The following is a 25531-nucleotide window of genomic DNA, read 5'->3' as shown; positions in this document are numbered from 1 at the left end:
GCCAAATGTCCCTTTGTAGGTAAAATCGCCCCTGCTTGAGACCCATTGCTTTAAACTGATTTCCCTTTATGTTTATAGCTGAAGAATTGTGTGAAATGACAGTTTGTGATAATATATTACATTTTTGGCATTTTAAACAAAATCTGAAAGTTAAAGTGATTTACATTGACACTTTCTCTTATCTTCTGTTTCTCTGTCTTCATTCCCAGCTAAATTTTAATATATTAATATAATAACAAACATAACTCATCTAAGCAGAATTAGCTTGTGTAGAATAAGTCTTCAATATTCAGTGGACATTGGATCACAGCACAAAATAGATAACATAGGCTAGTACCTGTCAGTTGTTTTAAAAATCTCTTGTTTTGGTTGGCAAAGATGCTGCCTTTGACTCAGTGCACACTTCAGAACTCATTCATTCATGCTCTTACTCTGTGCCCTGAGGAGGACAGGCTCTACTTTCCCAATGCATTGTGAAGAAAAATAGGGCATTTTCATCCAACGCTCACAAATCCCATTTAATTTCCTGTCTTGAGCTCCAGTTGGCTTTGTCGTCTACTAGAAATCATTTCCTTTCTTTCCCCTCTGTTTAGTTTTTGTCTTTTCTCTGAATTAGTCTTTAGATCTTTTAATGGCAACGTGATTTTAGGCAGTTCATTTCACCTCTTTGAGTCTCCATTTCTTCCATTCTAAAACAGGGACAATTAATGGCATTTGTCTCATAGGCTGTGAGAGAGTGTTGAATTTAAAAACATAAAAACAAACTGTAATTGAAAAAAGTAAAAATATACAAGCAGACCAAAGCCTTAAGGTGTCTGGTAATGAAAATATCAGCTCTTTCCTCTTTTTTCTATTAGCTGATTAACCAAGGGCTTTTTAATGGAATGATTATTAGATTCAGATGATTCAGATGATTGGGAGCCACTGAAAGCTTTTAAATGGTGTGTGTGTGTGTGTGTATGTGTGTGTGTGAATTTTGCAAGGCTATTCCATCTGCCAGCAACACTTCCTTCTGTCCCTTGTGGTTTCTCCTTCAGAGCCTATTGGACATTTTCATAGTACTGATAGATGTTTTAATTTTACATTTATTAATATGAGTACTTGATTAAAATGTCTCTCCCACTCTGAAGAAGTCATCTGAAGACAGAACAGCTGATCAGAAGGCAGCTGCAGCCGCCCTGATAGTCACTGGTGTGTCCTCGTACAAGTGGAGATGCAAGGAGGCAGGTGGAATCCAGAGACATTTAGAAGGAAGAATGGTCAGAGCAGGTGTGAGGAGTAAAATTTCTAGGTAAGCCGAGTGTGAGAAGCCTGAGATATAGTTAGTGGAAGGTAGGATATTGGATTACGGAGCGTGAGAAAAGCTTTGGATTTAGCATCGTTACTTTATAGGGGGTACCTGACGCCACATGTGTGAGTGATATTCTCAGTGAGCGCACAGTGGGATTACAAGGGCCAGCTAACTTGATTGGATGCAGGTGGTTTTCTGTACGATGATCTCAGATGATAATTCACAGGGAAAAGTGGCTAATAAACAATTTGCAACCCCCTGTGACAATGAGCATGGTGCCTTTGGGTGGTAGGTTCTCCATGAACGTTTGAAAAAAGCTAATTTGTGTTTCATTCCAAGAAAATTCATCCTATTTGATCCCACTTGGAACTCAAGTCTCTAGTCATTTACCCAAGTTTTCATTTTAAAAAGGTCATTCTATTCTAAAGGGCAGAGATGGCTGCTGTGGGTACAGATGATGCAAGGAACCCGCACCTGCTGGTGGCGATGGCGAGGAGGGCGCAGCTGGGAGAGCCTCTGAGAGGCTGCGCTTGGCGGCCACTCCATTCATGGAATTGCATAGCCTCTCAAAGAAAGTAAATCAGACCTTTCTAGGGGGGAGGTTACTATGCAATGTGGTTAGGGTTACGGACTCGATCAGAAGCAGAATTGGGAATTTGTTTCCTACTCTTTTAGCTGTTACTTAACATCTCAAACACTCAGTTTCTTCATTTACAAAATGGGGCTGACCTAATGCCGAATTCATTGTGATGGTGTGTGGGTTACGTGCAAACCTCCGGAGAAGCATTTCATGTAGTGCCTGCCATAGAGTTTGCTTCTATAAGTGTTAGCCATCCCTGTTGTCGTCATCATTATCATAATTTCTATTACGTTTTCTAATTAGTTATGGCTGATATAGATGATCTCTATTGGATGTTCATTAAATATTGGCATTTGCATGATCATAGGTGGAAGGGCTATTATATATTGCTACTTGAATTGGCAAATAAATCCAAACGCTTTTGTTAAGAAGATACAGGTTGGTAACTGATGAAAATATCTAGCAAATAAAAATGTTGTTTAATGCTGTTTGGCCAGATATTTTTGCAACAAGATCGGAACAGGCTTATATGTGTATTGAAAGTTCCTGAAGGCAGAGTTCTACCTCTTCTTTATGAAACCGTCTACATCAAATTGCAAACTGGCTGAAATTTCCTAAATGAGAATAATTTATACTACTTGTCACTTTCCTACTTACATAATAAGGCTAGCTCTGTTTTCTATGAGAAAAAGTTTTTCAGTTATTTTTTGAAGACATTTCTGAGAGTAAGGCTGTGTTTAACAATGCATTTAAAGCAAGCTTGTGGGCATGAGATGTCTCAGCCTGCATGTTCTTCTGCCTACACCGCAGGAGAATCTGCCTTCAGAAAGGCGCTCATGCCTATAATAAGTACCAAGGTGGAACTTCTCTTCTCAGCATGCATTCTGGCATCTTATTTTCTAGATGACTAAAGTCTGTAAGACTCAAATCCCGAAGCTTCGGGTAGTCATGTAAGCAGGACTTCCGAGATCAGACAAGATTGGGTGCGTTCAGTGTGGTGTGGCCGTAGAGGCATGTGAGCAAAACTTACGCACGATTTTCATGTTGATTAATTGAACTTAGAGATATCTTAGAGACATCTAAGAACTAGACGAAACGTCAAGTAGACAGTGGAGCTTTCCTGTAGCCTCAGAGATGCCTTTTAAAATCAATCCGAAAGATGGAGCAGACATTTATCTCCACCAGATTGGTAACATATTAGTAATGGCATTTGGTTTGTGAGCCTATTGCATTTTTTGTGCCACTCATGGTAAATGTGTACTAAGTGCCTGAGAGCCATATGGTACCTCCTGACCTACCCCAGGGCCAGATCATGGCTTGGATTTCTTTTGTATCTGTCTTCTGCCATAGGATCTGTATTCAGTGTCTTCCCCATGGGTGGTCTCAACAAATACTTGTAGAATAAATATGCTCCACAGTCCTTGCTATTAAACCAGCACAGACGGTATTGAGTGAGTAGAAAGAAATTTTTCCTGTGAGCATGGGGCATCCTTCAGTTAAAACTCTTCCTCCCTAGGTATCTTCACGTGGTCTCACCCCCACCGCAATGAGGTGGTTTCACTGCTGCTAGACTGACTCTCCACTAGGTCTTCTCTGATCCCGCCCCAGGGGGAGATGGAGGGGATACCTCCTGACTGCCAGCCAGGTTGGGGTGGAAGTCCAGGCTCCTCTCCTGGTCTCCACTGGCACCTGGGCTGAGGGGATCGTGGGTGGCATTGTTAGAGACCTGTGTGGCTGGAAGTCCTGGCTCTCTCTTTGCTCTGAAGCCACTCTGGGGAGGGTGTGGGGCACCTCCTTACAGCATCTCCTTACACCTCTGTACACTTGGCCTTTGCTTGTGTGGATTGGGGTTGGACTGTGGTTTTTTCTATGGTATTTGGGTTGAGCTATTATTGTCTAAAAGTTTTCTGTCTTGTCAGGCTGACTCTTTCCTTTCTTTGCTGTAGAGACCAGGGTATTTTTTTAGACTTCTTTTTTTTTTTTGGTCAGTGCCTGTTTGATGTTTTAGAGTGGCCATTTTCTACAAATCCAAGTTTGGAAAATGAGACAAAAAGAAAACCTAGAGACTTTTCCACTGTATTGTTCTTCAGGGATCTGAGGTCCCTACCTGGTCTGCTTTCTGCTCTCTACCTTTCAAAATCATCTTATGTCCATTTTATATATATTGTACAGAGTTTTAGTTGTACTTACTGGGAGAATAGAGAAAACCTATCACACCAGAAGTAGAAGTTCCAGAATGCTTCTTTTTAAACACAACTAATTTACCGGTTCATGTTGGACTTTAAATGTTGACTTTAAAATGAAATAAATGTGAATATTGTAATTATGAGGATTCACATACTTAGATATCAACAATTAATGACAACTTTAGGTACTTTCAATAAGATACACATGATCAAATTAGGGCTTCTTTTCGCTATCTAAGTACGTAACAGATTGAAATTCAACATTTTATTTTGAATTGTAAATGATCACTTGCCCAGGAAAAATTAACATCTGTTTTTTTTAAACTACCACTTTTTCCGATGCAATTATTGCTTTTGGAGTAACACTGAATATGAAACATTGAAATAGATACTGAATACAAAGCAATGAGTATGAAAAGTGCTCTTCTGTCTTAAATAAACTATGATTTTAATGTCTGTGGTGAAGAACACTTGTATCTAACAAGGGAGGAAGGAAAGGCAATATAAAAGATGTTAAGCATTTTCTTACTCTCACTTGAAATGACTAAAGATCAATTTAACAGATCATATATCCTGCCCTGGCTGGTGTGGCTCAGTTGGTTGAGCATCAGACCATGCAGCAAAAGGTCACGGGTTCAATTCCCAGCCAGGGCACATGCCCCGGTTGTAGGCTGAATCCCCAGTAGGGGTGTGTGCAGGAGGCAACCAACTGATGTTCCTCTCTCTCTTTTTCTCTAAAAATCAATACAAATACTTAAAAAAAAAAAGAATGAGTACACCCTAGTCAAACTTGCTCCTGAATTAAATTGGCCACAGTTTTTAGCATAAAATATCTTTAGAAGCTAGAGTTTACATAATGCTTATGTTCCTGAGAAGGTTATCCCAGTAAAAGGGCCACACATGCACAAAAGAAAGCAAAAATGGATTTGTTCAAGTAAAAATGGTACAAGGAGTGGTTCGAAATGTTCGTGTTTGATATTCAAATCAAATTTCTCTGAATCAAATTTATAGTTCTGAAACTCAGTTATAGCTTACCCAGTATTTTCTACAATTTAAGTCAAAGAAAGTAACTATTCAGCTGAAAACACAGCCAGAAAAAACAACAACAGAAAATCAAAAAACTTGAATGGTGCCTGACTTTCTGGAGAATGAATTATTAATAATTATGGTTTTAAATGACACAAAATGATAGACTGGCAAGTTGAACTGAAGTGAAGGATACAGAAGAAATACCTATCATAAAAACTAATTTCCCTTCTGGCCCACTCAGATGACTCATCTGTTTTCATTTCCCCTTCCCTTTATGACATGTGAGACTTTATGCCTCACTTTTAGTGTGGCTACTTCTAACTGTGAATCTGTGCTGTTAGCCTTATAGTTAAATTTTGTTGTGTATGCCAACCCTCCCATTAGCTTTTGATTAATCCCTTTTTTCATGAAAAAATTATTAAAATAAATAATTGAGCTATGAATGATATCCAGCAATCTTTAAAACTACATACCTGATTGTTTATTGAGCTACTCTATATTATAAATATATTAGAAAATAGTAAACTCAAAATTTTCAGGAATAACACAATTTTTTGTCATTAAAACTAGTTTTTATGATAGGTATTTTTTCTGTATCCTTCGTTGCAGTTCAACCTGCCAGTCTATCATTTTGTGCCATTTAAAACCATAATTATTATTAATCTCTAATTGTTAGCCACTTCCTATGGCTAACAATTTAAACAGCTTTCAATTTCTAATGTTTGGTCCATAATGCCTTATTATAAATATAAAAAGGATTTCCTTAAATAATGGCTCTAGAGAATAAATGTATTTCCAGCCTGAAATTAAAGATTTGGGATTTCCCAAGGATTGTGTTATAGGGAGTTTGTCACTTAGATAAACTGATAGGTTTCATCATCTCATTTGATTTAAGAACCTCTGAGTCCCTAACTGAAAGCAGAACTGCAAAGCTCTGGACCCTATTATTGTTAATAAATCTACAGAACACATAATGCTAGTATTCTTTTTCTAGAAAGTGGATGATCACTTGTAGAAAGTTGTGATTGTTTAAAAACATATTTACAAATTTTTTGATACCTTCCTTTAAGACGTAGAGATTAATTTCTCTCTCCTTGAGTGAGAGTTGGTGACTTGCTTTTAACAGATAGAATATAATGGGACTGATCATGAGTGACATCTGAGACTAGAGATGGTAAAAGGCATTGTGGTTTCCCCCCTGCTTTCTTTCTGGAATCACTCACTCTGTGGGAAGCCAGTTGATGTATAAAGACACTCAGGCACCCATATAGAGAGAACCATGGGGAGTCCTCCCGCCAGCGGCTGAGGGCCTGAGGCCCCTGCTAATACTGTGTGAGTGGGCCACCTTGGAAGTGGACCCTCATCTGCTGGCTCGTCTCATTAGAGAGGGGCAGTAGCCAGATCTGGTCCTCCTTTAACGTCTCTGATTCCTGGGCCACGTGCATGTTTAGGTTTATAATGAACCTAAAGATGTTGAGTGGTTTTCCCAGGGTTTCAGTCATTTTTCAGTAGAGATACATTTAGCCTTCTTCTCGTCCGTGGTCTCCTGTGTGCCATAACTGACATACTGCAAGAGACTTAATAAAATATTGTGTCTTCATAACATTCTAGGAAATTTACAACGTGTTTATTATTATTTTCTAATTATATTTAATATGGGATTTTTTTCTTTAGGCAAATCAGGTAAAAGTAAGATTATGTTAAAATCTTATACATTGATGGATTTTGAACTTTGATTCAAATAAAGGACTAGCAAATAGTTTGATATCAAAACTTTACTTTTCAATTCTATTAGAGGGTAGTGCAAGTTTGTATCATGGCTTAATAAAAGATGAGACTGTTTTTCGCTGTTTACGTTTTGTTCGTTTCTGCAGCTGGATTCCGACGGCACCATCACTATAGAGGAACAGATTGTCCTTGTGCTGAAAGCTAAAGTACAGTGCGAACTCAACATCACAGCTCAGCCCCAGGAAGGAGGTAACGACGCCAACAGAACTGTGTCCTCCAGGTGCCCCGACCCCAGCCCTGCCCAGAGGGGTGTGTAGCAGGATAAGGCTCTTTCCACCTCTGGGAGGAGTGCCTTGCTTGATTTGTGAGTTTGGGAATAGCAACTGTGCGCCTCAGCCTGCTGCTCTGGCCTGTCTTTGGAATCGGCCTGCCCGCAGAGAGCATGCGTGCTGGTTTATCCTTGCGATTGCTAATACATATACTTGACTTTAATTCTACTAGTTTAATTTATCTTATTTGGGCTCTACAGTTCACCAGCTTTTCCTCCTTTGCCACTCCTCACCCCCACCTTCTTTTGAATTAATTGAGACTTTTTCCTTTATTTCTTCCTTTCTCCCCTTTACTAGTTTAGAAGATAGGTATTATATTTAATTCTTTTGGTGATTAACCTAGAAAAGCCTCAAATGCAGAGTTTGCTGACCCTATGGGATGATGTCTGGTCTCAGATTTATTCTTTTAATTTGCAGCCAGCTAAGCCATGTTTTAAGAAACGTGTTTCCATGAACTCAGCCTTTGTAGGTATCTTGGACTAGGAAGCAGTTGCCTGAAAGGCCAGACCAGTAGTGTCAGAAAAGAGAATCAGCAACGCTACCTCTGAGCACTGCAGGAGCAACACGCCAGGAAGGAACTTATAAGTAGTAGTGTCCGTGAAGGAGGAATGAATTATTTTCTATGAAGTCTCATGAGATTTTAAGCTGGAAGAAGCCTCAGTCCAACATTATCATCTTCAGTGTCTCTTTAACAGTTCAACAAATATATTATCTGCTGCTTCTGTACTAAGTACTGGGAAAAGCGAGGCAGGTTCTGTCCTTGCCCCGAGGTAATGGTGGAGTTAGGAGGAGTCAGCTGTGGTGTAATTGGCAGCAGAGGCATCAAAACTACGGGATCCCTGGGAAGGCAGCTTAATTCACTGCCGAGGGATTAGAGGAGGCTTCCTGGAGGAATAATCATCTTATCTTAAAATGAAAAGGCTAGGAATTCGCTGTGGGGAAAGAAGTAAAGACATTCCTGGCAGAGGGAAGAGGGCCGGTAAAGCCAAGCCTGTGTGGTTCAGTCACACACCGCAGGAATTGCACATAAAAGGAGTAAACGAGCTGGATGGAAACTTACATAACATCTAAAATTTGTGAAGATGTGAAACATACGAAACAAGTCAATGAATAAATATTAAAAGAAGAAAGATACTTCCTTTGAGATCTTTCTCCGTACAGATAGGATAGAATTAAATCTGATCAAACTTTGGCCTACCTTTCAGTAGAAAATGTCTAATACATGTAAATCAAAATAAAAATTTCTTCACTTTGTATGTCAAAAAGTAGAATGTCATTTTGAATTCACTAGCTAACTTAAGAAATTTTCATTAAAATTTTTTTCTAAAATTAAGAGATGCAAATTAAAATATTTAGGAGTGAGCTATTATGCTGTCTGCAATTTAATTTAAAATACCACCAAAAATAAATTACATGAAATAATATGACAAAACATTAACAAGTGTCAATTCTAGATGATGGATATATAATATTCTCTGTTTTGTTTATGAAAAATATTTTATAATAAAGAAAAGGAAATGTAAATGCAAATACCTAGTTATAAAACGATTCAAGTATTTGAAAACACAAACCAAAATATTATTGATCCTGGTTTACTCACCAACGTATGGTTCCATTGTGTTGTAAATAACTGTAGAACTGAAAAGAGACAAAGTTAGTCTTCAAATTTTAGATTGTCCTGTGAAAAATATCATGGATCGAGAAGCTTCACTAATATTTCGTTTGTCCTGGCACATACAAAAGATTCCAGGGAATGTAATTAATGTTATTAATTTATGAAGGGAGATTGGTGAGTCATCAGGCAAATAATTAGTTTTCTGCTAAACAATGAAAGTGTTTACTCACATAGAATGTGAGAAGATTCTCAGAGTTGGATGCTAATTAAGATCTCTGTATTATCTGTGAGGTCCTGGCTTCCGCAATCTTTTCAACCTTTTGTGAACATTTATTATTCTCTTTGTCCGAGAGCCACCAGAGAGATGTGATCTATAGAAACCTTATTTTGGGGAGTCTTGGTTTTCTGAATTTTGGGAGTTATGTCTGTGTGTGTATGCGTGTGGAGTGGTATCTTGTAGAAAATTAGAAAACTCTGCTTTTCTTTACTTGAGGAAAAACTAGCCGATTTTCCTCCATGGCCATGTAAAGACGACATAACTATAAAATAAACTAGTCGTTGGGTTTTAGGCTAATCTGAAGGCCTTATTCCATCACGTGGCTGATTCTTGCCAGAACATCTCACATGACACTGCTGCGTACACTTTAGAGGGCCAACTAGTGATAAGAACACGAGAATGTGCGTTCAGCTTCTGTGTGGGTTGCGTGATAGGTGCCCACCGGGTAAAGGGCTGGACAGTGCCCTTGAGTAAGGAGGGGGCCTGTTAGGGACAGCAAAGCGCTGGGAGCCGCGGGAGTGCTGCGGACACAGAGAGGAGCGGCGGGGCAAAGTTGGGGGAGAGATCCATTCATTACACTCCGAGGAAACAGAAAACAAACACGGGGCAAAGTTGGGGGAGAGATCCATTCATTACACTCCGAGGAAACAGAAAACAAACACGAAGCAGGGAACGGGGCAAAGAGGCGGGTGAGCTGGGCAGCAGGAGCAGGAGCCAGTGCAGCGAGTTCCTGGGGTGCTCGTGGTATCGGAAACCCAGGCTTTTTCTTATGCGAGCAGAGTGGGGCTGTTTCCAGGAAAAGGTTCTCTTCTGTAAGAACAGTTTGGGCGAGGGAGGGCATTTTCCTTCTTTTATTGCTTCAGCAATCCACAGAGCAAATCAAATATTTGTTTCTGTGTGATGTGGTGGACACAAAGAAGTTAATTTCAGTTTATGCTGGATTCTTTTTTGTAGAGATGGGTGTTTCTATGAGGTTCTCTTATGCTGACTGTTAAAAACCAAACAGTTTGACATCATGAACATTAGCGAGAACAAAAATCCTCAGCTAACAGCGTAATTAGTTACTAAAACATTGTGAGCTGTAATGGATAGCACCTCTGGTAACAGAATGAGGGCCCCCAAAGAGGCCCACTCTCCAATATTTGGTGTTATGCCTGTGTAGGTCATGTTACATGATAAAGGGGCATCACAGATGAAACTAAGGTTGTGGGCCTTAAAATAGGGAGGTTATCCTGGACTATTTGGATGGGCCAGTTTAATCACATGGACCCTTAAAAGTAGCTGAGGAAGGCAGAAGAGTCACAGAAAAGGAGAGTGGAGGGGAGACTTGAAATGTGACAAGATTCATCCTGCTTTGTTGACTTTGAAAAGAGAGGAAGGGTGTCATGAGCTAAGAAATTCAAGTGGCTTCTAGAAATTGGGAACAGCCCTCAACTGGCAGCAAGCAAGGAAATGGGGACCTCAGTCCTACAACTGCAAGGAACTGAATTCTGCCAACAGTTAGAATGAGCAAGGAGGCAAATTCTCCCAAGGAGCCTCCAGAAAGGAATGTGGCCCTGCCCAGACTTTGATTTTGGCCTTGTGAGTCTGTAGAGCAGAGATCCAGCCAAGCTTGCCAGACTTCTGACTTATAGAAATAGTGAGATAATAAATTTGAATTATTTGAAACCACTAAATTTGTGGTAATTTGTGAAGGTAGCAATAGAAAATGAAAACAGCACTAATTAAAAGTGGTCTTTTTTTGGGCAGTCAGAGTATGACGTGACTGATATGCTCTCTTCTTGGAAGCTCAATACACATCTAACGGGGAGGGTCCTGCAGAAGTGTTGACACTCGCTGAATGTTTAAGCCCCTGTCAAGTGCTGGGTGGCCAATGCATGAAACAAAACAGACAAAATCCCCTACTCTCAGGGTCCTTCCACCTGCGGTTCAAGAAAACAATAATAAAATAGTACAATATTGGAAGGTGAAAAATATAGCAGGAAAGGTGATAAGGAGTGTGTCAAGAAGTAATTTCAAATAGGAAAATTTACTCAGAAATTGAAGTTTGGGTAAAAATCTGTAGGAGGTAAGGGAATAAGCCTTGTAGCTATCTGGGGGAATTGCGGTGAGTTCACAGGAAAGAAAGGAGGCTTTTAGTAGGAGTTGAGGTTGGGGAGATAATCTAGGGGAAAGGGCAGATCCCGTCAGGGCCTTCAGACATTGTAAAGACTTGGCTTTTGCTCCGAGTGAGATGGGAAGCCTTTGGAGAATTTGGGGCTATTGTGTTAAGAATAAATGAAAGGGCTTATTTCACTTAGTGTTATGCCCTCTAGATCCATCCATGCTGTCGCAAATGGTAAGATTTCATTTTGTATATGTGCTACATTATCTTCTTTATCCAATCATCTATTGATGGACACTTAGGTTGTTTCCATATCTTGACTATTGTAAATAATGCTGCAGTGAACCTAGGGATGCATATGTCTTTTTGAAATAAGTAAGACAGGGAAAGACAAATACCATATGATTTCACTTACATGTGGAATATAAAAAACAAACTAGACAGAAACAGACTCAGATACAGAGAACAAACTGATGGTTGCCAGATGGGGGTGGGGTGAGGTTGGGGAACTAGGTGAAAAAGGTGAAGGAATTAAGAATATAAATTGGGAATTACAAAATAGTCACGGGGATGTAAAGTACAGCATAAGGAATATAGTCAATAATATTGCTATAACTATATATGGTGCCAGGTAGGTACTAGACTTATGGGAGGATCACTTTGTAAATTATATAAATGTCTAACCACCATGCTATACACCTGATCCTAATATACTAATATAGTATTGAATCTCAGCTGTAATAATAATTAAAAAAAAGAATAAATGAAATGAGAGCAAGAACAGAGTCAGAAGGACCAGTTGGAGGCTATTGCAGTAATTCAGGTTGGAGATGAAGGGCTTGGACCATGCTGGTGGCAATGGAGGCTGTGAGAAGTGTTAGGGTCCTGGATGCCTCTCAAGGAGAGTAGAGCTTATGAGAATTTTGTTTGAGATGAGTGTTAGTTAGGCTCAAAGGAATTACTAAAATTTTTGGTAAAGGCAGCTCCAAATCTTGGAGCTTATCTGTGAAGCTCAATCTGTTTCATGTGCCATATTTTTTAACAACAATTAAAAAAATCTAGGGTAAAAAATGTAGCTACAACTATGATAGTTGGAAGAATTTTACTACAGAAGTTGTTCACAATGAATTCTAATGTTTCTTACATAGTAATTGCTATAACTCATTCCTTTTGGAGTCACTAAAATGTTTTTAATTTGTGCAAATCAAATGTTCCTCTCCATGGCCCTCCGATGAGGCTGTGCAGGTGAATTTTGGGACATTTGCACCCAATCCACCTCATTCTAGTTTCCAAAACTATCAATTTATTTCACATTTTGCTACAGGCAGTGGCTTGAAATTTTGTATTTTGAATGAATTTACTCTCTGGTTCTAACTGCATTTTTGTTTATTTGCTTTTTAATTTCTTTTCTCATCAGAGGGGAATTGTTTTCCAGAATGGGATGGACTCATTTGTTGGCCCAGAGGAACAGTGGGGAAAATATTGGCTGTCCCCTGCCCTCCTTATATTTTTGACTTCAATCATAAAGGTATTGGCTTTCTCTGAAATGGGTAATTTGGAACAAAATTTACTATATGCACTTTTGCAATGGACACTAAGGAACCTGAGCACTCTCCCTGTTTTTCTTCGTGTCTTTACAGGCGTGGCTTTGCGACACTGCAACCCCAATGGAACATGGGATTTTATGCACAGTTTAAATAAAACCTGGGCTAATTATTCAGACTGCCTTCGCTTTCTTCAGCCAGATGTCAGCCTAGGAAAGGTAGTGGTGATTTTGTGTTTGTGAATCGCTAAGGGAAAGCAGAATAATGACTTTTATGCAATTTTTGATTGCCAGCCATTTTATGGAAAAACCCTTTTATTCTAAGACACAAAGATCATCAAAGATAAAAGCAAGTTTGGAATCTTTTCAGATACCTGGTAAAGGAAAGGTCTAGGACCAGAAACATTCTGGTATTTTCTTTAGGTTAGAGTTACCTGGCTGAGATATATACATATATACTTATAAATATGTGTCTCTGTGTATATTGTTGCATTGCATTATGTTTATATTACATTGTATTATGTATAAAGATTTAAGTGGCTAATCAGCAACAGGATTCATGATTTTTCTTAATTACCTGTAAATGGCTGTATCTTATTTCACTCAATATTCCAGGAGGAACTTTCCATTTTAGAGATGTATTTTCTATCTCCTAAGATTAGCCAGTGGTTGATTTCATTAGTATGTAAAAGATTAGAGGTGTAGAATTAAAGAAGAGCACAGGGTGTTCCATAGGTCTCCCAGCACGATACCTAATTTTACACACATCAGTCAACTCAGAACCAGAGACTAAGTGTTGGTCAAAGTGACACAACTCACTGGTGGCAGGGTCTAAAGCAGAGGCCTGATCCACAAATTCCTCATCAGTGCCGTTTCTAGGCTAGCAATTGTATGCAAACTTTGAAAACTTCTAGATAGTGACTTTTAAGTTATATGTGGTGCTTTAAATGTCATGCTTAAACTCCTGTCACTCATACGTCAGGAGTAAAACTCATGATGACAAAATTATAGAGATAGAAAATAGATTAATGGTTGCCAGGTGTCAGGGATGGTAGGGAGATAGTGGTGATGGAATAGTTCTCCGTCGTGATTGCAGTGATGGTGTAAAAATTTACACGTGTTAAAATGACATAGAACTATAAACACACAGATTGCACCAATGTCAAACTCCTGGCTTTGATACTTTAGTCTGATTATGTTAGATGAAACCTCTGGAGGATACTGGGTGAAGGGTACCTGCAGCCTTTCTATTATTTCCACTTCTTGTGAATTTATAATTATTTTAAAACAAAAAAATTAAAAAGGAATGAATCATTGACTTATGCAATATCACTGAGTATCAAAAAAGTATGTTGACAAAAAGGGTACATGCTATATAATACTAAGAACTCCAAGAACAGTCAAAAAGTATATGAAATACATAAACAGAGCTAAGTTGTGGTGATAGAAATTGGAACAGGAGTTAGCTGGGGGTGGCTGGTGGCTGATTTTCTGACTTGCACAGATCACAACGAACTTGGTTTATTAAAACCCATCCAACTCATTTAAGATTTGTACATTTTAGTTCAAGTAAAGTACAGCTCAATAAAAGGTTAAAGAAAGCTAGAAATAATATTCCAAAAATGACATATTCTTTTTACCAATTTCCTCTAAAAATAGTCTTGTAACATGTGTTTTGTTTATCCCATGTGTCATAGGTCGGATATACAATTCCAATTAGTTGAAATGAACAGTACAAAAATATATGAAGTACATATCGCAACATTTAATTTGCCCTCACTTGAGCAATAAGAAATGCCAAATATCGTTCTTACATCTTTAACGCTGACTCGAATTTAGGAAACAAGAGGAAGACCAGAAGAACAATCTATAGTATTATATGAGTGTAATAACACATTGGCTGTCTCTAAACTGGTAAAAGCGTGATTTTTAGGTTCATCTACATTGACCAATTTGTTCAAACCTGCTCTTCTAATTAAATCCCTTCCTCTGCAGCAAGAGCTCTTTGAACGCCTCTATGTCATGTACACTGTTGGATATTCCATCTCCTTTGGTTCCCTGGCTGTGGCTGTTCTCATCATTGGTTACTTCAGGTGAGTGATTCCCATTCCCATTTTTATCCATCGAAGACACAGAGGTCTCACAATTTGTGTCCCCAAATATTTTTCCCAGCACAAGCTTTTGAATTTAGCTGAGTGTTATTATATGACTTGACTCAGACAATTTTTTTTTCATGAGAAATTCAGGGTTTTGTTTGTTTGTTTAAAATCTCAAGGTATCAAAGCAGTGTGACACCATTAAGCCAACAGATCTACACTGTAGTGTATTTGTTTGCAAAGTGAAGCAGGACAGAGTTGAATGAGTTGCATAAATTTTCATTCTTGATGTAAAGACTTATGTCACTTTCCTCATATGATTTTGGTGACACTGGACTGAAATTCATTTTAAGTCTCCCAAATTATCTGATAGCATATATCAAGAAGTAGTATTTATTGCACTTGCTGTGGCTTATTTTTATCTACTTGTTTGTCCAAATTAATTCAGCTTAATCTAAATCAACACAAAATTTTGATTACCAATAAGGAGATAAAATAGTAGACAGCATATGTAGGCTATATATACTCATGATGCTGGTTTGTGATGCAAATAGCTGAGAAAACCGTCAGTGCACAGTTTGAGAAATATGTGATGCAGTTGGTGTGGAGTCCAATACTGATAAGATAGGAGAAACTTCCCAGAACAAGGGACATGTGAGCTGATATTGAACGATAAGGGATTCAGCACATTCCAAAGGAAGGGAACAGAATGTGCAAAAGTTGGAGGCACAGAGGAGCAGAGTACACTCAGAGAGCATAGAAGAGTCCCATTTGAATGCAGAATTTGATACATAGGGAGGAGTGGCTGTATCAGAATGTCCAGGAAGAGACTAGATTTTGTGGCACTGGGTTTTGCAGGCCCTTGTCAAGGGCTTTGAATTTTGTCTTCTAATGTAGGTAACAGGGAGGCAGTGAAGTTTTAAGTGGAAAGGTAACACAGTCACAATTGTGAGACTATAAAGGGTTCCTCAAAATAGCTTTGTGCAATTGTCTTGGCGAGTATTATCCCATTTTAGAGACCAGGAAACTGAAAGCTCAGTGTCCAAGGGCACAGTTGATAGGTGGTCCAGCTGGAAACAGGACCTTCCTTTTCTGACTCCTATCCAGAGGTCATTCTGTTACCCCAAGCTTAGCCGTGCTTGTTCAGAAAATAGGCAAATATTTATGAGGAACATAACATTTCAGGAGGATACAAATGACTAATAATTCTTCAATTTATATCATAGTTCATCACAGTATTTAATAGTGGATTCTTTCTCTATAATTATTTTATATGTAATTGCTATAGTATACAGAAAAGATTATACAAAATTTCTGAAACCCTTCTGTTTCACAAAACAAAATACTCCTTTATTAGGGTAGTAAATAGTGCTGAGTCTCTGAAAAATCAAAACCTACTTATATACATTGATGGCACCACTCGCAGTAAACCATTGCCATGTACACTTGATAAACTGCCTGACCAAGTGCCGCTCACCTGTGATGACACTCCCACTGAAGAGTCAGTCTGAGAGGACCATTTATTATTTTAATAGACAGCATAGTATAATGCTCTAGTATAGTTTAGTATAATATTTAACACTGCAAAATCTGGATGAACATGGCAGCAAATAAGGATAAATTTGAAATTAATTCCCGAAAAGTATACATTTTAGTTTTCTATCCCAGTTGTTTCTGTTGGAGATATATGATAATGGGTTTCTGTCTTTGTTTAGGTTTATTATATTTTCCTCTTTTTTGGGAGGAGTTTGGGCTCACTTATGTATTTCTTTGCCCATTTCTATTTTTATCCAAATCTATAACTGATTATTTCCCCTCCATAGACGATTGCATTGCACTAGGAACTATATCCACTTGCACTTATTTGTGTCTTTCATGCTGAGAGCTGCAAGCATCTTTGTCAAGGACAGAGTGGTCCATGCTCACATAGGCGTCAAGGAGCTGCAGTCCCTGATGATGCAGGACGACCTACAGAATCTCATAGATGCACCTTCTGTAGACAAATCACAATATGTAAGTGCTTTCACTCATTACTGATTTGTATAACATTACAAAGAAGTGAAATTCTACAGTCCACTAAATATGTGTTGGGTTGTTTTGACTTATCTCTGGACTAACTGAAACGGATGACCGGTTTGTATACTGATGCTTACTATCTCAATTCTGTCCTTAATTCTCATGCCTAAGCACTCATTCAAGGGTGTTCTGAAATGGAAACTGCAAAAAGCACATGTTTGCAATGTCATTTGATGTATATCCCACAGCAGCTGTCACCACCCCACCTGCAAAGGAAAAAGCCTGCTAGCAAAACCAGAAGCTTGGGATTTAAAAGCCCGTGACATTTTAGTTCCTCTATTGTAGACTCACAGACTTGTTTCAGTATAAATTCCATCGTACTTGATTCTTCTGTTAAGTGTCCTGGTGTTATTTAGTGAAGAGAATCACCCAATATTTCAGTTAATTAGATCCTTAAGGCAACATATCTGGAAATTAAGTATAGTAGACTGTTTCATTGGTGCGAATTAATGCCCTACCTGTATCTTTGCCCTTTCCCTTGTAGCTTTATATTTCCTGCTGATTCTGATGCTAGACTGGCTCTGTGGCTTGTCTTACACAATAGAATGAATTAGGAGTGACAGTGTGCTAGTCATAGGTACACCTTTGTCGAGAGCCTAGCCATCCAAGATCAGCGGAATCACCTAGTCAATCCAGAGATTCATAGGATGTATTAAATGTTTATTGTTTTAAGTGACTAACTTTTGGGGCATACAAGTTAGACCAGAATAAAACAAATTTATGGTAGAATGATGAATAATATTTTCTTCTTTATGCTTTTCTGTACTTTCCTAATCTTCTTTAATGATCATGGATACTTTTTATAAACAGGAAAAATTAAAGAAAAGTGATTTTTTTTTGTAATTTCTAAAGGAAAAACATTTTATTTAAAAAATCAAAATCAAACCTATAATCTTAAAAATGCTATGTTAAACTAATTTTGTTACAGCCTTGCCCTCATATGTCCAAGAGACATAGATTATAAAAAGGAAATGACTGCCTAATGTTGGCAGTCAGTACAATTAGGAGTTCTAATGTGATGCAATTCTGGTTTATTTGTGACAGATTGGGTGCAAGATTGCTGTTGTGATGTTTATTTACTTCTTGGCTACAAACTACTATTGGATCTTGGTGGAAGGTCTCTACCTGCATAGTCTAATCTTTGTGGCTTTCTTTTCTGACACCAAATACCTGTGGGGCTTCACCTTGATAGGCTGGGGTAAGGAAATTGTCTCTTTTTCTTTTAAACTGCATTATGGATTTTAGGGCTTTCTGTCACGCTATCATTAACATTCTCTCAGCCATTTTCCTGAAATGATCCCTCCTCATTTTATCTCTCTCCCTCCTTCTTTCTCTTTCATCATTCATCGAGGAAAAATTGTAAGAGCAAGTCTGTAATCCTCCCAGTGGCAACAAACTTTTCATGGTTAGCATATGGCAAGTGTTCTTAGGCCAGATTCTTGAGAGGATTTTTTGGTGGAAGCATAAGCCATATACATTTAGAAGTGCTCTGTTCATATCTTATGTCAGTATCCTGAGTTAGCAATAGTTTTTGAATCTCTAAGCTATAATAGTGCATCGTTGATTTGTTTTCTAGGTTGTATAATGAAAATGCTAGAAAGGAATGTATAAGAGCATTTTGACTGCATGTAACAATATGAATTACAAACTAATTATATGGATTTACTGTGTCTTTGGATGGAAATAATCCAAATTATTTATGGGATAAGTAATTTAAAAAATGATATTCAGCTCATATTTCAAAAACACTTTATCAGTACTAGAGGGATTATTGGATGACGCACTAAATGCAATGTGACGTGGAGAACAGGATGTTGTTTGTTAAAATTTAAGAGAAATCAAAACTCATATGTGGTTATAATTAAGTTTCAAGATGAACAATTGTGTATCACAATTGCTATTTTACCATTTAAATTATGAGGTGCTCAATATAGGAAAAAAAATAACTAAGTAGCTCAAGATCAAATTTGAAGGTTTTTTCTCCCCTCCAACATTAGAATATTCTTGGCCCATTTTGCCTTAAAATTGTTTTAACATTTGAAAATGTGAAGTGAGGAATATTGAGTTTCCTGCTAGTTAATTAATAACCTTTAAGAAGACAAAGGGTCAACTTACTGTAACACTTCATTTATTATGAAATAATGGTTATCATGAATAAAGTTCTGTTTCGGAAGGCAGCTTGCTTGTTTTGTGGCTCTCTGATATCTTTAACTAATAGTTACTAGAAATAAAAAAGATACATTACATTTTTTAGGGTACTTTGAACATTTTTTTGACAATTTTTGGTAGTTTGACTTCAAGTCAAAATTATATCTGCGTACCATCTTAATTACTAGACATTGGTAAAAATGTTAATAGAAAATTTAACAATAGATGTAGACATTTGTCTACATTACCTTTTATTTTTTTGGATTTCTACTGCACTTGTCGTACTTGTAATAAATTCTTTTATCTCTATTTACTTATTGGTTTGATAGCTAACTTCCCCATCAACTCTTATTGGGGCTATAAGTCAATTCTGTTCCTCCTTATAGTCAGGAGTTTGTCTACTGAAACCCAGGAAACTAGTTTTCAAGTCTTTCTATGAAAAAGAGAATTTTTTTAAAAAGTCCAGTGAGCTTGTCCACAAAAACGTTAGCATATGAATGATAACTACAGTAGATACACTTCATCCCTTGAAATCGTTTTATCAAATGGTTTAAGAACATACGTGAAAGCAAGTAGGATTTACATGAAAGCTCACTTTGAAAAAGCATTTTACATTCAATGTTATGCTCACTCAATTAAGCACAATCTAATACACTAATAACCAATCTTTATAGAGTTACGATTCTGGAGTTGGTCTATCTTCTGACTCCCTCTCTTTTAAACTCTATTTTTTTAAACAAGTAAATGCTCTAGTCTAGGGCATATATAATTAAAAGAATAGTAATAGTCTTTGAAGACTATCTCTCTGCTACTCAGACACAGCTACTATCTAATGAAGTAAATATCTGTCTGATTAATAGGCTATTTTCCCCTCATCTCAACACTGAGAGTCTGACTTTAAAACATTTTTATTTCTTACTCATTTTTCCAAATTCCTGTGAGAAAAATAATGATAAAAAACATTACAGCTGCTTTGCCAGGGTCCTTTGCTAGACTAATTCATCATGAACCCAGTCTCGTGCTTTCTTTCAGGGATGTGATTTACCGGCTTCACTAGAGAGCAGAGCTTTCGGATCCCTTGTCACTCATTTGGACCCAGTCGTCGTAACTTCCAGCTCTCCTCAGCTGCATGTCATTCATGTCAGTTTTGCTGATTTTTAACAGTCAGCTGGAAGGGGAGGAAATGACAGTCTAAAGAGGAACAGATGCCACATCTGTCCTCTAGGACATTGGAGGCAAATATTTACCAGGAGTGTTTTTACAAAACAAGCTATAGAGAGGAGTCAGGGCGAATGCTGGTGATGACTGTGTTTCTTTTCTTTCCGCCAACCTCATTCTCTTTTCCCCCCATCTCTGCCTCAATTTTCTGATAAAGATGGCACTTTACTCTTGGTTACATTTTGTTCTTTCAACTGCACATTTTAAAAAATGCAGTTAGTTCTGTATTTAGAAGGTGCCTGTCTTGTTTCTTAATCCCTTATTGAATGAAATTTGCCTCTATCTCAGCAACCATTCTTAATCTTCAGCTGTCAGATGAAATGTCAGATTGGGCAGATTGTCATATACAAGCACCTTTTCTGGTTCTACCTTGTAGTCACGTCCCTATGGCCAAGCTTTCATGTGGAATATTTTCATGTTCTGTACTCTCTGCAAATAATCAGGAGAAGGTACTACATTTCCAGTTTCATCATCTCTGTATAAAACGATCTCAGTCCAGTAAACATTATTTGGTCATCCATTTGGCAGTAAATATAATTGAAATACGGAGATGTGTGTAGCGATACCACACGAGAAGCATGCAGCCTGACCCTTTAGGTTATTTTGGTTTTTGTTTGGCTGTTCTACGGATATGTGTTATATTCAAAATATTTAATTTATAAAAATCTGTTTCTATAACTATTTATGATAGTCAATATAGCACCTTTGCATAATTAAAATCTATTGTTTGCTGCAAACATAATTTAAAAATTTAGAAAAATAATTCTTTCTTCCCCTATGATTTTTAATGTCATTATTAATTCTACTAAAGGTTACCTTCAAGTTAAAATTACATTAACCATTAGAATCATTAAAAGATCTATATTTTGGCTCTACTTTATGAAAGATAAGGAACTTGGATTTCTCTGCTTACCACTTTCTCTACACTTTTAAGGTGTAGTTTGGGGTTTTATCCAATTATTTAAAATTATATAAATTATTACCTCTTTAAGCAAAAATAAATTATAGTCAACATTAGATTCACATTTGTAACAATTATGTAAATTTATCTCTGTGGGTTTACCTGGTTTCAAGATTCTACCTCTTCTCCACCAGTTTGATTTTCTGTCATTTCTGCCCACTGGCAACATTTAATTGAGTAAACATACTTTCTTTTCCACTGTAGCTCTTCTGTTTCATATTGACCCTTTTTTTTTTATAGTGCCTTCTATTCTTTAGAGCATTTTGTGGACTATGAATTAGATATATTTTTTAAAGATTTCTTTTGTTTCCTGTAGTAATTCCATCTTGGGAGGAGGTAGCTTTTCTACAGTTTCATAAATGCTCTTCTCTTTAACAACAAAAGACTTTCAAAGGCTCAGCAGTTTTCCTGACAGAGAGATGCATTTATTTGATATTGGCTTAGGGTCCCATGAGAACAATTCTGCGGAAATTATACACAGGGACTCCAGGGTTCCTTAAGAATGGTCAGCAGGTGGTGAATTCCAGCATCCTGCCTCGGATGGTGTGGGACCTGGAGGCACAGCCTGGAGCTCCGCGTCTGGGATACAGATGGCATCCCCAGGGGCTTCGAGGCTTCTGGTTCCTGAGACGTCTGTAGCAAATCTAGGAATCCTCATGTCATGATGGGTCACTAATTTTTAGGACTAACTCTGCACTTTATGATCAACCTATGATATCACAAGACTCCAGTAGCTGCACAGGATTAGGCGAAGGCTGAGGTGGGGCTCTGTGAAGCCTCGGAGGTGTCCCAAATGAGATGAAACTACATAGACTAAGACGAGGAGACCCTCTTCCCCTCTTTGGCTTCAGGGCATCTGTTTTATGCCGTGGGCTGCTGTATATGTTTTCATTTTAAGAAAGGGTTTAATTGCTAAAGCATTTTTGGCTCTTAGTCCCAACCTTCATTTTAAAGGGGAATACTAATGGAGACACACCATAACCCAGGTCTACTTATTTTTAGACCAGAGGTTGCCTCCCTCTCAAAGTCACTTATTTATACTGACATATTTTATGACAATAACTCAGCTCTCATAGTAAATGCATATATTGAGTAACATTCACATTTACATTAAATTGACTTAAATTAACATTTGAATTTAAAATAACATCTGAATTCCCAAACATTTTTTCTATATTTATGTGTTCTTAATTAGGCAATGATGTGATACCAAGATTGGTGATCAAAAAGCCTTAAAGAGCCCCAAAGTGGCTTCTGTTCTTTATTCCTCCGCGGTTGTCTCTATACTGGTCTTGTGAATGAGGGTCTTCCAACAGGGTGAGAAAAGCAGTTTTTATTGATACATGGTGCCTGATATAAGATATTTGTTATAATTATCATCTAAAACATAATTTTAACTCAAGTATCATTAATCAGTGAATGTAGAACATTCAGGAAATTGTCTGGTCAGGAGGTTGTAAAGGAAGCAGAAGGTAAAGACCTGCAGGTGAGGAAGACAACCAGCCACTCTTTAAAGACACTCAAGGCAGCAGAACAGCAAAGAGACCATGTCAGGCCTTTCTGAACCATCCTTTCAGAAGGAGCCATGCTCTCTCCATGTCACCTGGTATCACTCTTATTTTTCTTCATAGTGCTATTGATAACTGAAGTCATGTTATTAATTTTGCCTCCCTCGCTGTAAGTTTCAAGAAAACAGGGATATTTGTTTAGCTGTTCATTGTTTTATCTTCAGAGATCAGAACAATCCTTGACACATAAATAGGCACTTAATTAATGTTTACTGGATGTATGATTATACGATGGATAGACAGGTAGATGGAAGGATAGATGGGTGGCCAGATAGATAGGGAGGTGAAGGTAGATAGATGATAGATAGAGGATAGATAGATGATAGATAGATAGACAGACAGACAGACAGGATAGGATATGTGGGCTGAACCTAAGAAATAACTAATCTATTTTGACAAAAATAATTTTCTGAAAGATAGAATTCAAGCAGTTTAAAAAAAATAGGAGTTCTACACAAACAATAAATAAAATTGGAATATAGAATCATAAAATTAAAGTCTCACAGGCAGGCCGAGGTTAAATTCAGTTAGGTGAGTGCTGAGGAGACCTCTCTATTGTAGGGTATCATCTTATTTTCAGTTCTTCATGGCATTTTTTTTCATCTGAATCTCTTTCTTCACTCTTTTGCTAAGAAGAAATATCAGGGAAGTTACAAATGTTTTCTTAAAAAGTAAAGAATTTAATATATATATATTTAAAAATATATCTTTATTGATTTCAGAGAGAGGAAGGGAGAGGGAGAGGGAGAGAAACATCAATGATGAGTCATTGATCGGCTGCCTCCTGCACGCCCCTGACTAGGGATCGAGCCCACAACCCGGGCACGTACCCTGACTGGGAATCGAACCGCCATCTCCTGGATCCTAGGTAGATGCCCAACTGCTGAGCCACACCTGGCCGGGCAAGAATTTAATATTGTTTTTAATAAACAATGTTCTAAGTTAGATTAAAATTTTCCCTGTCCCTTAGTAAGGTGCTTCCTAGCTTCTGTAGTGTTTTCATTATGGTCTCTCTCTCTCTGTTTTATTTTTTTTAAACCACCTTTCTAAAGGTCACACAATGAAAGTTATTCATTAAATCCTTTCATCCCCTATTGCAATGTTCCATAAAAGTTATGGTTTGTAATTTCTTTTTTGTGATGTCAAAGTCTAGTCAACTATAGCACAAACTGAACAGTCAGCCTTTCCTGGGGGCAAAGGACTCGTGGCAACTCAGTGTAATGGATTTGACGTTGCAAGCTCGCAAGGTGTTTATCACTCAGGGAGAACAAACTGGCCAAACTAACAGCAGCCACCCTTTGCTAAGTTTTTAATGTGTACAAATGCTCCTGTCTTGAGCCAATATGAACAACAAAAAATTGTTTTTTGTTGAAGAGGCTAAACTGATTAAAACTTCCTAATTTTGTAACTTGCCGAATAGCCTCTCTGTGGCGTCCACTTTTAGAATGAAACCTGCTGATTTTTCGGGAACAGCAGCACCCCTGCAGTCCTCCTGAGTCCCTCTTGTTGCTCTTTACTCCTCCTTGAAGCCACGTGGCCGGCGGCGAGCGTGGCGAGGGTCAGCCCTCAGTGCACCGGCCGCTGGCTGCTTCTGGCCCCAGGATCTTCAGTCCACTCCCCATAGAACTGGGCTCTACATCTCTCAAGTGAAAATTGGGCCAACTTTTATCTTCAGACTTTTGGGACCAAATAACATCCCTGTATTGGCTCACTTCTCAAATGGACCAGATGAAAATTAGAATTTTTCTTGTTCACATAGTAACATTTTTCATGTCTGTTTTTCCTCTCTCTACGTTTAATAGTATATTTTTATGCGTGGTAAATATAAGGAAAAAATCCCTTAATTATAAAAAAACATAGTCTCTGAATCCTTTTCTGATTGCAGGGTTCCCTGCAGTATTTGTTGCAGCCTGGGCTGTGGCACGAGCAACTCTGGCTGATGCAAGGTGAGTGAAAAAGAAGAGATGAAAGTAGCAGAGCGTTTGGGTGCCTGCTCTGCACTCTCATGGTCAGACTTATTGCTATGGACCGAACTCTCTCTCCCCAAAATTTATTCATGGAAGCCCTAACCCCCAGTGTGACTGTATTTGGAGATGGGGCCCATAAGGAGATAATTCAGACTGAATGAGGTCAGAAGGGTGGGGTTCTGGATATAGGATTAGTTTCCTTTTAAAAAGAGACACCAGATTGAGTTTCTTCAAAAAATTAAAAATGGAGCTGCCATTTGACCCAGTGATCCCACTTCTAGGAATATATCCTAAGGAACCCCAAAACACCAATCAGAAAGAACTTATGCACCCCTATGTTCATAGCAGCACAATTTACAAAGCAAAGATCTGGAAACAGCCCAAGTGCCCGTCAGTAGATGAGTGGATAAAAAAGCTGTGGCAAATTTACACGATGGAATACTACGCAGCTGTAAAGAGGAAGGATCTCTTATCCTTTGGCACAGCATGGAGGGAACTGGAGAGTATTATGCTGAGTGAAATAAGCCAGTCAGAGAAAGACAAGTACCACATGATGTCACTTATATGTGGAATATAATAAACAAAATAAACTGATGAACAAAATAGACCCAGAGACATAGAAGCATGGAACAGACTGAGAGATCTCAGAGGGAATGTGGGGTTGGGGGAGTGGGTGGGGAGAGATTAGTCAGAGAATTTATATGCTTATACGCATAATCTATAGACACAGACATTGGTATGGGGAAGGCCCGGGGGTGGGGTGGATGCAGGGTAGAGGGGATCAATGGAGGAAGAAAGGAGACATCTGTAATACT

At 38.1% G+C, this 25531-nt stretch overlaps 1 protein-coding gene across 1 annotated transcript in view; it reads left to right on the top strand.

Moving 5' to 3' along the window:
- Nucleotides 1–25531, top strand: part of PTH2R (parathyroid hormone 2 receptor) — a 44952-nt gene that overhangs the window by 1624 nt on the left and 17797 nt on the right. Inside the window, exons 2-8 of the mRNA XM_081142494.1 lie at nucleotides 6961–7063; nucleotides 12557–12667; nucleotides 12780–12901; nucleotides 14678–14775; nucleotides 16602–16791; nucleotides 17899–18052; nucleotides 24635–24695. Of these exons, the coding sequence (XP_080998620.1) occupies nucleotides 6961–7063; nucleotides 12557–12667; nucleotides 12780–12901; nucleotides 14678–14775; nucleotides 16602–16791; nucleotides 17899–18052; nucleotides 24635–24695 (839 nt within the window). The remainder of the gene's footprint in view (nucleotides 1–6960; nucleotides 7064–12556; nucleotides 12668–12779; nucleotides 12902–14677; nucleotides 14776–16601; nucleotides 16792–17898; nucleotides 18053–24634; nucleotides 24696–25531) is intronic.

Source organism: Miniopterus schreibersii, assembly GCF_964146895.1.
Source record: "Miniopterus schreibersii genome assembly, chromosome: 7".
NCBI lineage: Eukaryota > Metazoa > Chordata > Mammalia > Chiroptera > Miniopteridae > Miniopterus > Miniopterus schreibersii.
Note: the sequence above shows the minus strand (reverse complement) of the source record. Positions and strands in the feature narration are given on the sequence as shown.